A 13,412-nucleotide genomic window follows, 5' to 3' on the forward strand; every position below is an offset into this window, starting at 1 on the left:
CCTGTGTCAGGACCCTTGGCCTTTGTCAGGACGCTTGGCCTGTGTCAGGACCATTGGCCTGTGCCAGCACCCTTGGCCTGTGCCAGCACCCTTGGCCTGTGCCAGCACCCTTGGCCTGTGCCAGCACCCTTGACCTGTGTCAGGATACTTGGCCTGTGTCAGGACCCTTGGCCTTTGTCAGGACCCTTGACCTGTGTCAGGACCGTTGGCCTGTGTCAGGACCCTTGACCCGTGTCAGGATTCTTGGCCTATGGCAAAACCCTTAGCCTGTGTCTGGTCTCTTGGCCTGTGTCAGGACCCTTGGCCTGTGTCAGGCCCTTGACCCGTGTCAGGATTCTTGGCCTATGGCAGAACCCTTAGCCTATGTCTGGTCTCTTGGCAGGGGTCAGGACCTTTAGTCATTGCAGGACCGTGGCCATTGTGGGATTTGTAAAGCTGGCCCGAGTAGCTGGAAAATCACTGTGGCCTAAATCCCCCCCCCCCAAACCACCACCACCACAGAAATTAGAGTCAAGGTTTAGCTTTTTGTATTCACATGTTAGACATGTTACAAATGAAGCTTTTGAGTCCCAAATTTTACCACGCTGAATGTTTACATTTTTAAAATAAATTATTCTAAAAGTAGCTAAATCCCAGAGCCCCAAAGTGGGGATCAGGCAGAGGTGTGGGTGTTAAATTACGCAGCTTGAAGCCCAAGAGACAGTAATTCCCAGTCAGTTCCCAACCCAAAATCATAGGACCAGACCTAGCCCTCAGGAAATTCTCAAAGTGTTTTAGAAATCAATAACAGCTTGTGACCCAGGCTGCTCGTCCCATTAGTTCTGCTAAAATAGTGACATAACTGGACCTTGATTTTAAAAAATAACTCCATCAGTTTCAGCGGATGTCTTTACATCCTGCGAGAAGAGAATGGGACATTTTGGACAACTTTCCCACAAGATTTTAACCCTCGGCCCAGCTGTTATCTTATGGCCACAAGCCCATCCAAATTCAAGTTTTAGGAGGTTCTGAATTAAACACTCGACTATCCCTAAATCTCTGCAGCCCACGTTTGCTAAGTACACAATGCATACAGTCTTGTATCTCTAATTCTTAACTCTCCATTAATTATTTTATTTCATTTACAGGATTTGAGTGTTAACAGTTTTGAACAGCTATGCATTAATTATGCAAATGAATACCTACAATACTTCTTCAATAAGATCATCTTCAAATTGGAGCAGGTATGAGATTTAAGGTTTGTTTTAAATTTAATCTGACATTAAGGGGCGGGATTCACCACAGCGTCTGGTTCGGAAGGATAGAGTGCCCCCACGGCACAGGCCCGCCCGCAGATTGGTGGGCCCCGATCGCGGGCCAGGCCACTGTGGGGGCACCTCCCGGGGTCAGATCCCCCCGTGCCCCCCCAAGAACCCTGGAGCCCACCTGCGCCACCAGGTCCCGCCGGTAAGGGACCTACTCCAATTTGTGCCAGCGGGACTGGCAAAGTGCGGGCGGGACTTCAGCCCATTGCGGGCCGGAGAATTTGGGCGGCCCTGGGGCCCATTGAGTCTGGCCGGACCCCGCCATTCTCCGAAGCGGGCGGCGCGACTCACGCCGGGCTGGTTTTTGGGGGCCCGGAGAATTTGGAGGATGGCGGGGGCGGGAATCACACCGAATCCCGTCCAAGATCCCTACTTTTCTTTCACTAGATGTACGAATGTCAGTGAGCACCAATGAAATTCATTGACGTGAAATGTTCACAAACCTGTCCATGTTCTTTTGCGGTTCTACACTGTCCCCTTCACAGTTTTCAATACTTCCAAGTTTTGTCTCAACCGCAAACTTTGGAATTGTCACCTGCACACCAAGATCTAGATTATTAATGTATATCAGGAAAAACAAAGGTCTCAATACCAACCCTGGGGAACACTGCTACCAGCCTTCCTCCAGCCCCCAAAATATCCATTGACAATTACTCTCTGCGTCCTACTTTGCAGCCAATTTTGTATCCACGTTGTTACAGTCCCAGTTGATGTTATGACTAGATGGGAAGATCCCACTAACTTTTAAAAAATGAAAATGGAGAAACAGAGTCACAGGAGCACAAATTAGTTTTAACAACAAGGAAAAAACATTACAAAAATATGACAAAGTTGGATTATTACACAATATGCTTTTACGCCCCATTACCTTAAAAATTACACGCTGGTTTAGGGTTAACATGGATTACAAAGTACATCTTAATCTACGACGTTCTCATTAACACAAAGTCCCTTTTAAGCACACAAGATGACTGTGGGCAAATATACTCTCCACATTTGAATGTTTGTGGATGTCTCCTCCAAATCCCCCCAAAATGATTGTCACGTGAGTGTTTCCAAACTCACTTTAAAATCTTCTCTCATAAGTATGGTTTATCTTAGCGGTTTGCTTTCCAAAAATCTAGATCAGATTTCCAAATGACACCTTCAAACAAAGCTTCCCCTCCACTTTTAGTACCGAATCTGGTCCAGGATTTCACAACAACCCATTGAGGATTTCTTTGTCTTGACTGTTGTGCAAACTGCTCACAATTGCTTTAACTCTCGATTCCCAGACTGTATTAAAATAGCATCAGACATTTGTTTTACCTTTTGAAGGCTGTTGTCCCACTTAAAATTTGGTTACTGCATTGTCTCTTTATCTCAGAACACTTGGTTTACTCTTGAATTCTTCTGAATAATAGTTTGGTCTCTGTTCACTTAACTCCAGACTTCTTGGACACGTATCTTCATTACTCTAGTTTCATAGAATCATAGAATCTACAGTGCAGAAGGAGGCCATTCAGCCCATCGAGTCTGCACCAGCCGTTGGAAAGAGCACCCTACCCAAGCCCACACCTCTACCCCATCCCCATAACCCAATAACCTCACCCAACCTTTTTTGGACATGAAGAGCAATTTAGCTTGGCCAATCGACCTAACCTGCACATCTTTGGACTGTGGGAGGAAACCGGAGCACCCGGAGGAAACCCACGCCGACACGGGAAGAACGTGCAGGCTCCGCACAGACAGTGACCTAAGCCGGGAACCAAATCAGGGAACCTGGAGCTGTAAAACAACTGTGCTAACCACTGTGCTACTGTGTTGCCCTTAAACTAGCCATTCTTCAGACCTCTGCACTTGTTTTCGTAATCATTACGCCATGGTATGGCTTTTCCTCCAACAAAGCCGCGGAGAGATTCCACCTCTAGCCATTTAACCAACTGCTTCTTGCAGAGCTGTGAGTGTTGCCTTCTCCCTCATGACATATTTCCAACTGCCAATCAAATTGGCGAAACTGAAACTTAAAAGATTATCTTACAAAGCCGCAGTTATTACGCAACCCTCAGATGGATATGCCATTTATTTATTCTTCACAGTGTAACCCTCTCTAAGCACAATAGAAACACAGTTGGCACTTAACCAGCCCCACACATACAAACACCTTTGTCCAGCATGAATCTAACTATAGGTTCTCCTTGTACAGGCACAGAAACATTAAATTAAACCGACTTAAAACTATACCTTTTTAATGTTTACCAATATAAAATACATCCCATAAAACTACAATTGTTTTGCTAATAATGTTGCTACTGTCACTTTTATTCCAAATTTTCTTACAAATCTGTTGTGCAGCACTATATCAAATGGTTTCAGAAAGCCCATGTACACCACATCAACATCAACACCCTTATTGACCTTCAACAAGTTAGTTAGACACGATTTTCCCCTTTAGAAATCCAGGCTGGCACTTGTTATTCAACCCACATTTTTCCACGTAACTTCTAATTCTATTCCAAATAATTCTTTCTAGAAGCTTGCCAACCACTGAGGTCAAACTGACCAGCCTGTATTATTCTGGGGCTATCCTGACAACCAAGACGTAACATTTGCAATTCTCCAGTCCTCTGGCACTTTCCCTGAGTCTAGAGCAGACTGGAAGATTATGATCAGCGCCCCTGCAATTTCCATTCTCACTGACTACAATATCCTTAAATGCATCTCATCCTTGTCAACTTTCAGTACTGACAGCCTGTTCAACACTTACTCCTTATCAATTTTGAACCCTTTGTTACGACAGCCTGGGCTCGTGCGCATCAATTCCAACCCCACTTGACCCGAAGTCGCAACACGGTTGAAATGAATGTTTATTTTAAAATATCCGCGGTCTTGGGCTGCCCAATAACTACATTTAAACACAATTAGCTTTTATTATCAATAGTAAGTACAATTAAATAGGCAACAAATACAAGTGGTTAACTAATATCTCGGCGGTGATTCTCCGAGCCCCGCGCTAGGCCGGAGAATTGCCGCAACCGCGCCCCGATGCCGGCGTGCAATTCTCCGAGGTGCAGAGAATCGCCGCCATTTGCGCCGGCGCGTTTGGCGCGCCGCGGGCCTGCTGGAATCGGTGGACGCCAATTCTCCGAGCGGCCGCGCCGATACGACAGAGTCCTGCCGGCGCCGTGCACCCCTGGTCGCTGCCGGCGGGAACTCTGCGCGAACGGTCAGGGGGTGGCCTGGGGGGGAGGGGATGGGGGCTGGCTCCTTCACCGGGGGGGCCTCCGATGGGGTCTGGCCTCCGATTGTAGCACACCAATCGGCGGGCCGGACTCTCCCCCCCCCCCCCCCCCCCCCCCCCGGGCCTACGTTCTGGCGCAGCCGGCCCCTGAACACCGACGCCATGTTGAGTCGGGCCGGCGCGCTAAAGAAGTTCCCCGTGCACGCGCAGGTTGGCACGGCCGAACTGCGCATGCGTGGGTTGGCGCGGTGCCCATTTGATGCCGCAAAAGGAGGCTGGAGCAGCATGAACCGCTCCAGCGCCGTGCTGGCCCCCTGTGGGGGCCAGAATCAGTTGTAACCGGGCCCGGTCACGCCGACGCGAACACTTGGACTCCATATTGGAGTATCGCCCCCCCCCTAATCTCTAACCCCTATCCAATCTCTAACCCCCCCCACACCTTTTAACTCACCCCGGCATCTATATACACACACACACACACACCAACAAATACAGAGGGGAAAGTGGGGTGTAAAATAATGATAACAGTAAAAGGATAAGAGTCTGTGTTTCAGAGAGACAACTTCCAGTTAGATTCTTTTGTCAGTCTAGGCTTTCAGGTGGATGTTATCTCTTTCAGTTGTAATGGTTTTCACTGTAGACTTACAGAAACATCAGGCAGGCCGCATTCAAGAGAGGGAGAGAGACAGCTTCTTCCTTCAATGTCTAAAAGCTTCTACCTTCAGACAGTAGGCAGTAGAGCAGAAAGAGAGCTGCTTTCACCTTTAGGGCCCAGTGGCTTCTGCTGGGTTCTCTCCAAAAAACTCCACCTAACAGGAACCAATCGCTGGCAGTTGTTGGGCAGAATACTGACCCTGGCCAATCCATTGGCCATGAGCCAACCAATCAAAACACACCCCTCCAATCTCTTGGGTGCCATAATGTCTGGGTTCCTTTGCCCAAATACAAAACTTTATAACACAGTGTACTATTTTGACACTTTGAGTTCCTTACCTCCTCTGTTCGACTTAAAGATATGTCCCCATTAAAGATCCATGGACCAAAAATGATAAAGACAAAATAAAAATAATAGGAACTAAGGGAATCAACAGGAAGGGCCTCACACCTTCTGGGTACAGAGTTTCCTCTTCTGTTGTCATGTCCTAGGCAGCATCTACCTCTGTCCCAGTCCTATATTGGGACTCAATAATGGTGTGTAACACACTGACTCAGTCTTGTACTGGAACTGTATAATGGGGTGTAACACACTATCCAAGTCCTGTACTGGGACTGTGGAATGGTGTGTAACACTATCCCAGTTATGTACTGGGACTGTGTAAGGTGTGTAACACTATCCCAGTTCTGTAATGGGACTGTGTAAGGTGTGTAACACTATCCCAGTTCTGTACTGGGACTGTGTAAGGTGTGTAACACTATCCCAGTTATGTACTGGGACTGTGTAAGGTGTGTAACACTATCCCAGTTCTGTAATGGGACTGTGTAAGGTGTGTAACACTATCCCAGTTCTGTAATGGGACTGTGTAAGGTGTGTAACACTATCCCAGTTATGTACTGGGACTGTGTAAGGTGTGTAACACTATCCCAGTTCTGTAATGGGACTGTGTAAGGTGTGTAACTCTATCCCAGTTCTGTACTGGAACTGTGCCATGCTGTGTAACGAAAGCACTCTCCCAGTTCTGAACTGGGACTGTGCAATGATGTGTAACACACTATCCCAGTCCTGTACTCTGGGACTATGTAATGCTGTGGAACGAATGCACTGTACCTGTCCTGAGACTCGATAATGTTGTGTGACACACTGTCCCAGTCCTGTACCGTGACTGTATAAAGGTGGGTAATGCACTGTCCCAATCATGTACTGGGACTGTATAATTGTCCCAGACCTGTACTGGGACTGTGTAACGGTGTGTAACGCACTGTCCCTGGAACTGTATAATGGTGTGTAATGCACTATCCTAATCTGCTACTGGGACTCTATAAAGGTAAGATCATGTATTATAAGACTCTGTAATGGTGTGCTAACTAACGTACTGTCCCGTTCCTGTTCTGGGACCATATAATGATGGGTTAGTCACACAGTTACACTCCTCAGCCCTCTAATTCTGCAATATATCTTCCAGAGTGAGGCAATGAACGGATGCCCTGCCAAAGTGTCACTGATCCATGTAATTCATGACTGGTTGAAATTTTTAATTTCACAGTCTGTGCTAATCCAGTTGGTCCCCACTGCAATTACAATAGCTTGTGTGCTCTTGAATCTTTGGCCTGGTGAGGGGAAAATTAGTCAGGGCTAATTTGAGGAAGTGAGTGTGTGAACTTGAGTTCAGAGATAGGCTTTAACAGCAACGTACTATGTTCACCCTCGAAGACTGGTCATTAGGGTAAGGGTGGTGGAGGAGGCTCTTGTAATCAAACCCAATTGCACCGACATTTCCTGGAGCGGGGATGGAGAAAATGATAGGAAATGTGAACATTATCTGGAAGTAAACTGCCATGTTTTGTTACAACAGGTTTATTTTCATCATATTTGGATGATTTGTGCTTTGTGTATTTGCCTTTAACAGGAGGAGTATATCAGAGAACAGATCGACTGGAAGGAAATTACCTTCAGTAACAACCAGGCTTGCCTCGATCTAATTTCACAGAAACCTCATGGAATCCTTCGGATACTCGATGACCAAAGCACCTTCCCACAGGTTGTAGGGATGTGGATCAAAGGCACTCTTTAAATAGCTCGCTAAATAATAGTTTGTTAAAGAGGCAAATTTTAAACTGTATTAAGGTCATGCTGCTTCTCAATATCTCCCTCTCGCACCCTCTGCCTCATATTTTCTCTTGCGCTGTATGTGAGGCATATCTCGTTCCTCAATTATATGCGTGGGCCTTTTCCCTCCATACTGCTCAGAGGAATTTCAAACTATTCTCCTGATTTATCGAGTCACGGTAATAGTGCCAAAATCAAAACCAAATTGACCTCTGTCCCGGGGTTAGGTAGGGGGCACAATTTCTATCCCTATCCTCCAGTGAGAGTAGTCAGCACCTTCAGGAACTGTACTCCAGTGGGAGTCAACACTTTGAGAAACTGTTCTCCAGAGAGAGCATCTTCAGGAACTGTTCCCTAGTCAGAGTCAACACCTTCAGGAACCGTACCACAGTGAGAGTCAACACCTTCAGGAACCGTATCCCAGTGAGAGTCAGCACCTTCAGGAACCCTACCCCAGTGAGAGTCAGCACCTTCAGGAACTGTACTCCAGTGAGGGTCAGCACCTTCAGGAATTGTTCTCCAGTGGGAGTCAGCACCTTCAGGAACCGTACCCCAGTGAGAGTCAGCACCTTCAGGAACCCTACCCCAGTGAGAGGCAGCACCTTCAGGAACCCTACCCCAGTGAGAGCCAGCACCTTCAGGAACCCTACTCCATGAGAGTCAGCACCTTCTGGAACTGTTCTCCAGTGAGAGTCAGCACCATCAGAAACTGTTCTCCAGTGAGAGTCAACACCTTCAGGAGCCCTACCCCAGTGAGAGTCAACACCTTCAGGAACCCTACCCCAGTGAGAGTCAGCACCTTCAGGAACCATACCCCGGTGAGAGTCAGCACCTTCAGGAACTGTACTGCAGTGAGAGTCAGCACCTTCAGGAACCCTGTCCCAGTGAGAGTCAGCACCTTCAGGAACCCAACACCAGTGAGAGTCAGCACTTTCAGGAACCCTACCCCTTCGAGAATCAGCACCTTCAGGAACTGTTCTCCAGTGTGTTAACACTTCAGGAACTGTTCTCCAGTGTGTCAACACTTCAGGAACTGTTCTCCAGTGAGAGTCAGCACCTTCAGCAACCCTACCCCAGTGAGAATCAGCACCTTAAGGAACCCTACCCCTTCGAGAATCAGCACCTTCAGTTACTGTACTCCAGTGAGAGTCAGCACCTTCAGGAACTGTACTCCACTGAGAGTCCTTTTTTGAGGACATTACCAGTGCAGTAGCTAATAGGGAGCCAATGGATGTGGTATATCTGGATTTCCAGAAAGCCTTTGACAAGGTGCCACACAAAAGGTTGCTGCATAAGATAAAGGTGCATGGCGTTAAGGGTAAAGTAGCATGGATAGAGGATTGATTAATTAATAGAAAGCAAAGACTGGGGATTAATGGGTGTTTCTCTGGTTCGAAATCAGTAGATAGATAGAGAAAGATAGAGAAATACAGCACAGAACAGGCCCTTCGGCCCACGATGTTGCGCCGAACTTTTGTCCTAGGTTAATCATAGAATTTTGGACAATTTGTCATGGCCAATCCACCCAACCTGCACATCTTTGGACTGTGGGAGGAAACCGGAGTACCCGGAGGAAACCCACGCAGTCACGGGGAGGATGTGCAGACTCCACACAGACAGTGACCCAAGTCGAAATCGAACTTGGGACCCTGGAGCTGTGAAGCAATTGTGCTATCCACAATGCTACCGTGCTGCCCTTAAAGTAGCTAGTGGTGTCCCTCAGGGATCAGTGTTGGGCCCACAATTGTTCACAATTTACATAGATGATTTGGAGTTGGGGACCAAGGGCAATGTGTCCAAGTTTGCAGACGACACGAAGATGAGTGGGAAAGCAAAAAATGCAGAGGATACTGGAAGTTTGCTGAGGGATTTGGATAGGTTAAGTGAATGGGCTAGGGTCTGGCAGATGGAATACAATGTTGACAAATGTGACGTTATCCATTTTGGTAGGAATAACAGCAAACGAGATTATTATTTAAATGGCAAAATATTAAACATGCTGCTGTGCAGAGAGACCTGGGTGTGCTAGTGCATGAGTCGCAAAAAGTTGGTTTACAGGTGCAACAGGTGATTAAGAAGGCGAATGGAATTTTGTCCTTCATTGCTAGAGGGATGGTGTTTAAGACTAGGGAGGTTATGCAGCAATTGTATAAGGTGTTAGTGAGGCCACACCTGGGGTATTGTGTTCAGTTTTGGTCTCCTTACTTGAGAAAGGACGTACTGGCACTGGAGGGTGTGCAGAGGAGATTCACTAGGTTAATCCCAGAGCTGAAGGGGTTGGATTACGAGGAGAGGTTGAGTAGACAGGGACTGTACTCGTTGGAATTTAGAAGGATGAGGGGGGATCTTACAGAAACATATAAAATTATGACAGGAATAGATAGGAATAGATGCGGGCAGGTTGTTTCCACTGGCGGGCAAAAGCAGAACTAGGGGGCATAGCCTCAAAATAAGGGGAAGTAGATTTAGGACTGAGTTTAGGAGGAACTTCTTCACCCAAAGGGTTGTGAATCTATGGAATTCCTTGCCCAGTGAAGCAGTAGAGATTCTTTCATTACATGTTTTTAAGGTAAAGATAGATAGTTTGTTGAAGAATAAAGGGATTAAGGGTTATGGTGTTCAGGCCGGAAAGCTGGAGCTGAGTCCACAAAAGATCAGCCATGATGTCATTGAATGGTGGAACAGGCTCGAGGGGCCAGATGGCCTACTCCTGCTCCTAGTTCTTATGTAACTTATGTAAGTCAGTACCTTAAGGAACCATACCCCAGTGAGACTCAGCACCTTCAGGAACCCTACCCCAGTGAGAGTCAACACCTTCAAGAACCCAACACCAGTGAGAGTCAGCACTTTCAGGAACGGTTCTCCAGTGAGGGTCAGCACCTTCAGGAACCCTACCCCAGTGAGAGTCAACACCTTCAGGAACTGTTCTCCAGTGAGAGTCAGCACCTTCAGGTACCGTACCCCAGTGAGAGTCAGCACCTTCAGGTACCGTACCCCAGTGAGAGTCAGCACCTTCAGGAACTGTTCTCCAGTGAGAGTCAGCACCTTCAGGTACTGTACCCCAGTGAGAGTCAGCACCTTCAGGTACTGTACCCCAGTGAGAGTCAACACCTTCAGGAACCCTACCCCTTCGAGAATCAACACCTTCAGGAACTGTTCTTCAGTGTGTCAGCACCTTCAGTTACTGTTCTCCAGTGAGAGTCAGCACCTTCAGTTACTGTTCTCCAGTGAGAGTCAGCAGCTTCAGGAACTGTACTCCACTGAGAGTCCTTTTTTGAGGACATTACCAGTGCAGTAGATAACGGGGAGCCAATGGATGTGTTATATCTGGATTTCCAGAAAGCCTTTGACAAGGTGCCACACAAAAGGTTGCTGCATAAGATAAAGATGCATGGCATTAAGGGTAAAGTAGCAGCATGGATAGAGGATTGGTTAATTAATAGAATGGGTGTTTCACTGGTTGGGAATCAGTAGCTAGTGGTGTCCCTCAGGGATCAGTGTTGGGCCCATAATTGTTCACAATTTACATAGATGATTTGGAGTTGGGGACCAAGGGCAATGTGTCCACGTTTGCAGACGACACGAAGATGAGTGGTAAAGCAAAAAATGCAGAGGAGACTGGAAGTCAGCAGAGGGATTTGGATAGGTTAAGTGAATGGGCTAGGGTCTGGCAGATGGAATACAATGTTGACAAATGTGAGGTTATCCACTAGGTTAATCACAGAGCTGAAGGGGTTGGACTACGAGAAGAGGTTGAGTAGACTGGGACTGTACTTGTTGGAATTTAGAAGGATGAGGGGGGATCTTATAGAAACATATAAAATTATGAAGGGAATAAATAGGATAGATGCCGGCAGATTGTTTCCACTGGCGGGTGAAAGCAGAACTAGGGGGCACAGCCTCAAAATAAGGGGAAGTAGATTTAGGACTGAGTTTAGGAGGAACTTCTTCATCTAAAGGGTTGTGAATCTATGGAATTCCTTGCCCAGTGAAGCAGTAGAGGCTCCTTCATTAAATGTTTTTAAGATAAATAGAAATAGTCTTCTGAAGAATAAAGGGATTAAGGGTTATGGTGTTCAGGCCGGAAAGTGGAGCTGAGTCCACAAAAGATCAGTCATGATGTCATTGAATGGTGGAGCAGGCCCGAGGGGCCAGATGGCCTACTCCTGCTCCTAGTTCTTATGTAACTTATGTAAGTCAGCAGCTTCAAGAACCATACCCCAGTGAGAGTCAGCACCTTCAGGAACCCTACCCCAGCAAGAATCAGCACCTTCAGCAACCGTACCCCAGTGAGAGTCAGCACCTTCAGCAACCCTACCCCAGCGAGAATCAGCACCTTCAGCAACCGTACCCCAGTGAGAGTCAACACCTTCAGGAACCGTACCCCAGTGAGAGTCAACACCTTCAGGAACCGTACCCCAGTGAGAGTCAGCACCTTCAGGTACCCTACCCCAGTGAGAGTCAGCACCTTCAGGTACCGTACCCCAGTGAGAGTCAGCACCTTCAGGTACCCTACCCCAGTGAGAGTCAGCACCTTCAGGTACCCTACCCCAGTGAGAGTCAGCACCTTCAGGTACCGTACCCCAGTGAGAGTCAGCACCTTCAGGAACTGTTCTCCAGTGAGAGTCAGCACCTTCAGGTACCCTACCCCAGTGAGAGTCAGCACCTTCAGGTACCGTACCCCAGTGAGAGTCAGCACCTTCAGGAACTGTTCTCCAGTGAGAGTCAGCACCTTCAGGTACCGTACCCCAGTGAGAGTCAGCACCTTCAGGTACCCTACCCCAGTGAGAGTCAGCACTTTCAGGTACCCTACCCCAGTGAGAGTCAGCACCTTCAGGTACCGTACCCCAGTGAGAGTCAGCACCTTCAGGTACCCTACCCCAGTGAGAGTCAGCACCTTCAGTAACCCAGCCCCAGTGAAAGTCAGCACCTTCAGGAACCCAACCCCAGTGAAAGTCAGCACCTTCAGGAACCCAACACCAGTGAGAGTCAGCACCGTCAGGAACGGTTCTCCAGTGAGAGTCAGCACCTTCAGGAACCATACCCCAGTGGGAGTCAGCACCTTCAGGAACTGTTCTCCAGTGAGGGTCAGCACCTTCAGGAACTGTTCTCCAGTGAGAGTCAGCACCTTCAGGAACCCTACCCCCATGAGAGTCAGCACCTTCAGGAACCCTACCCCAGTGAGAGTCAGCACCTTCTGGAACCCTACCCCAGTGAGAGTCAGCACCTTCAGGAACCGTACCCCAGTGAGAGTCAGCACCTTCAGGAACCCTACCCCAGTGAGTCAGCACCTTCAGGAACCCTACCCCAGTGAGTCAGCACCTTCAGGAACCCTACCCCAGTGAGAGTCAGCACCTTCTGGAACCCTACCCCAGTGAGAGTCAGCACCTTCAGGAACCCTATCCCAGTGAGTCAGCACCTTCAGGAACCCTACCCCAGTGAGAGTCAGCACCTTCAGGAACCCTACCCCAGTGAGTCAGCACCTTCAGGAACCGTACCCCAGTGAAAGTCAGCACTTTCAGGAACTGTTCTCCAGTGAGGGTCAGCACCTTCGGGAACCCTACCCCAGTGAGAGTCAGGAACCTCAAATATATTTGAGAATTGGTCCAAAGATTTTTTTGCCACATTTTCTATTTGTCGGAAGGCAATGTGTAGAATCTAGTGTGCAGAAGAGCTACTGTGCAAGAGGGCAGTTTTTCCAGTGACTTACTGACGTTTTACAACCGCCTCCTTCCTGGTTCCTACTGCAAAGGTACAGTGGACCCCTACAATTTACAAATTCAACTCTGAACCAAAAAATATATGTTATCATTAGCAAAACTTAGGTTAGGGATATCAGACATTAAATATGTACAATGTGTACCAGCCTGTAAACTCTTCATCTGTATTTCTGCTGGAATGTTGTAGGATTTGTTAAACCTTTGAATAACTGGCATTGTCGCTGCAATTGATTCTGTGTTCTTTCAAACCAGGCAACTGACCACACCTTCCTGCAAAAATGTCACTATCACCATGGCAACAATCCCCTGTACTCGAAGCCAAAGATGCCTCTGCCTGAATTCACCATTAAACACTATGCTGGGAAAGTGACATATCAAGTAATTATCCTTCTTCATGTTATCAG

General features: G+C 47.6%; 1 protein-coding gene and 1 long non-coding RNA gene across 2 annotated transcripts in view; one reads left to right on the plus strand and one right to left on the minus strand.

Moving 5' to 3' along the window:
* LOC119979036 overlaps nucleotides 1–5,293 on the minus strand; it is a 47,224-nt gene extending 41,931 nt beyond the window's left edge. Inside the window, exon 1 of the long non-coding RNA XR_005463624.1 lies at nucleotides 5,171–5,293. This is a non-coding gene — a long non-coding RNA (uncharacterized LOC119979036). The remainder of the gene's footprint in view (nucleotides 1–5,170) is intronic.
* Nucleotides 1–13,412, plus strand: part of myo15aa (myosin XVAa) — a 205,720-nt gene that overhangs the window by 46,713 nt on the left and 145,595 nt on the right. Inside the window, 3 exon segments of the mRNA XM_038821008.1 lie at nucleotides 1,128–1,223; nucleotides 7,089–7,220; nucleotides 13,261–13,386. Of these exon segments, the coding sequence (XP_038676936.1) occupies nucleotides 1,128–1,223; nucleotides 7,089–7,220; nucleotides 13,261–13,386 (354 nt within the window).

The sequence above is a fragment of the Scyliorhinus canicula genome, chromosome 15, assembly GCF_902713615.1.
Source record: "Scyliorhinus canicula chromosome 15, sScyCan1.1, whole genome shotgun sequence".
Taxonomy (NCBI): Eukaryota; Metazoa; Chordata; class Chondrichthyes; order Carcharhiniformes; family Scyliorhinidae; genus Scyliorhinus; species Scyliorhinus canicula.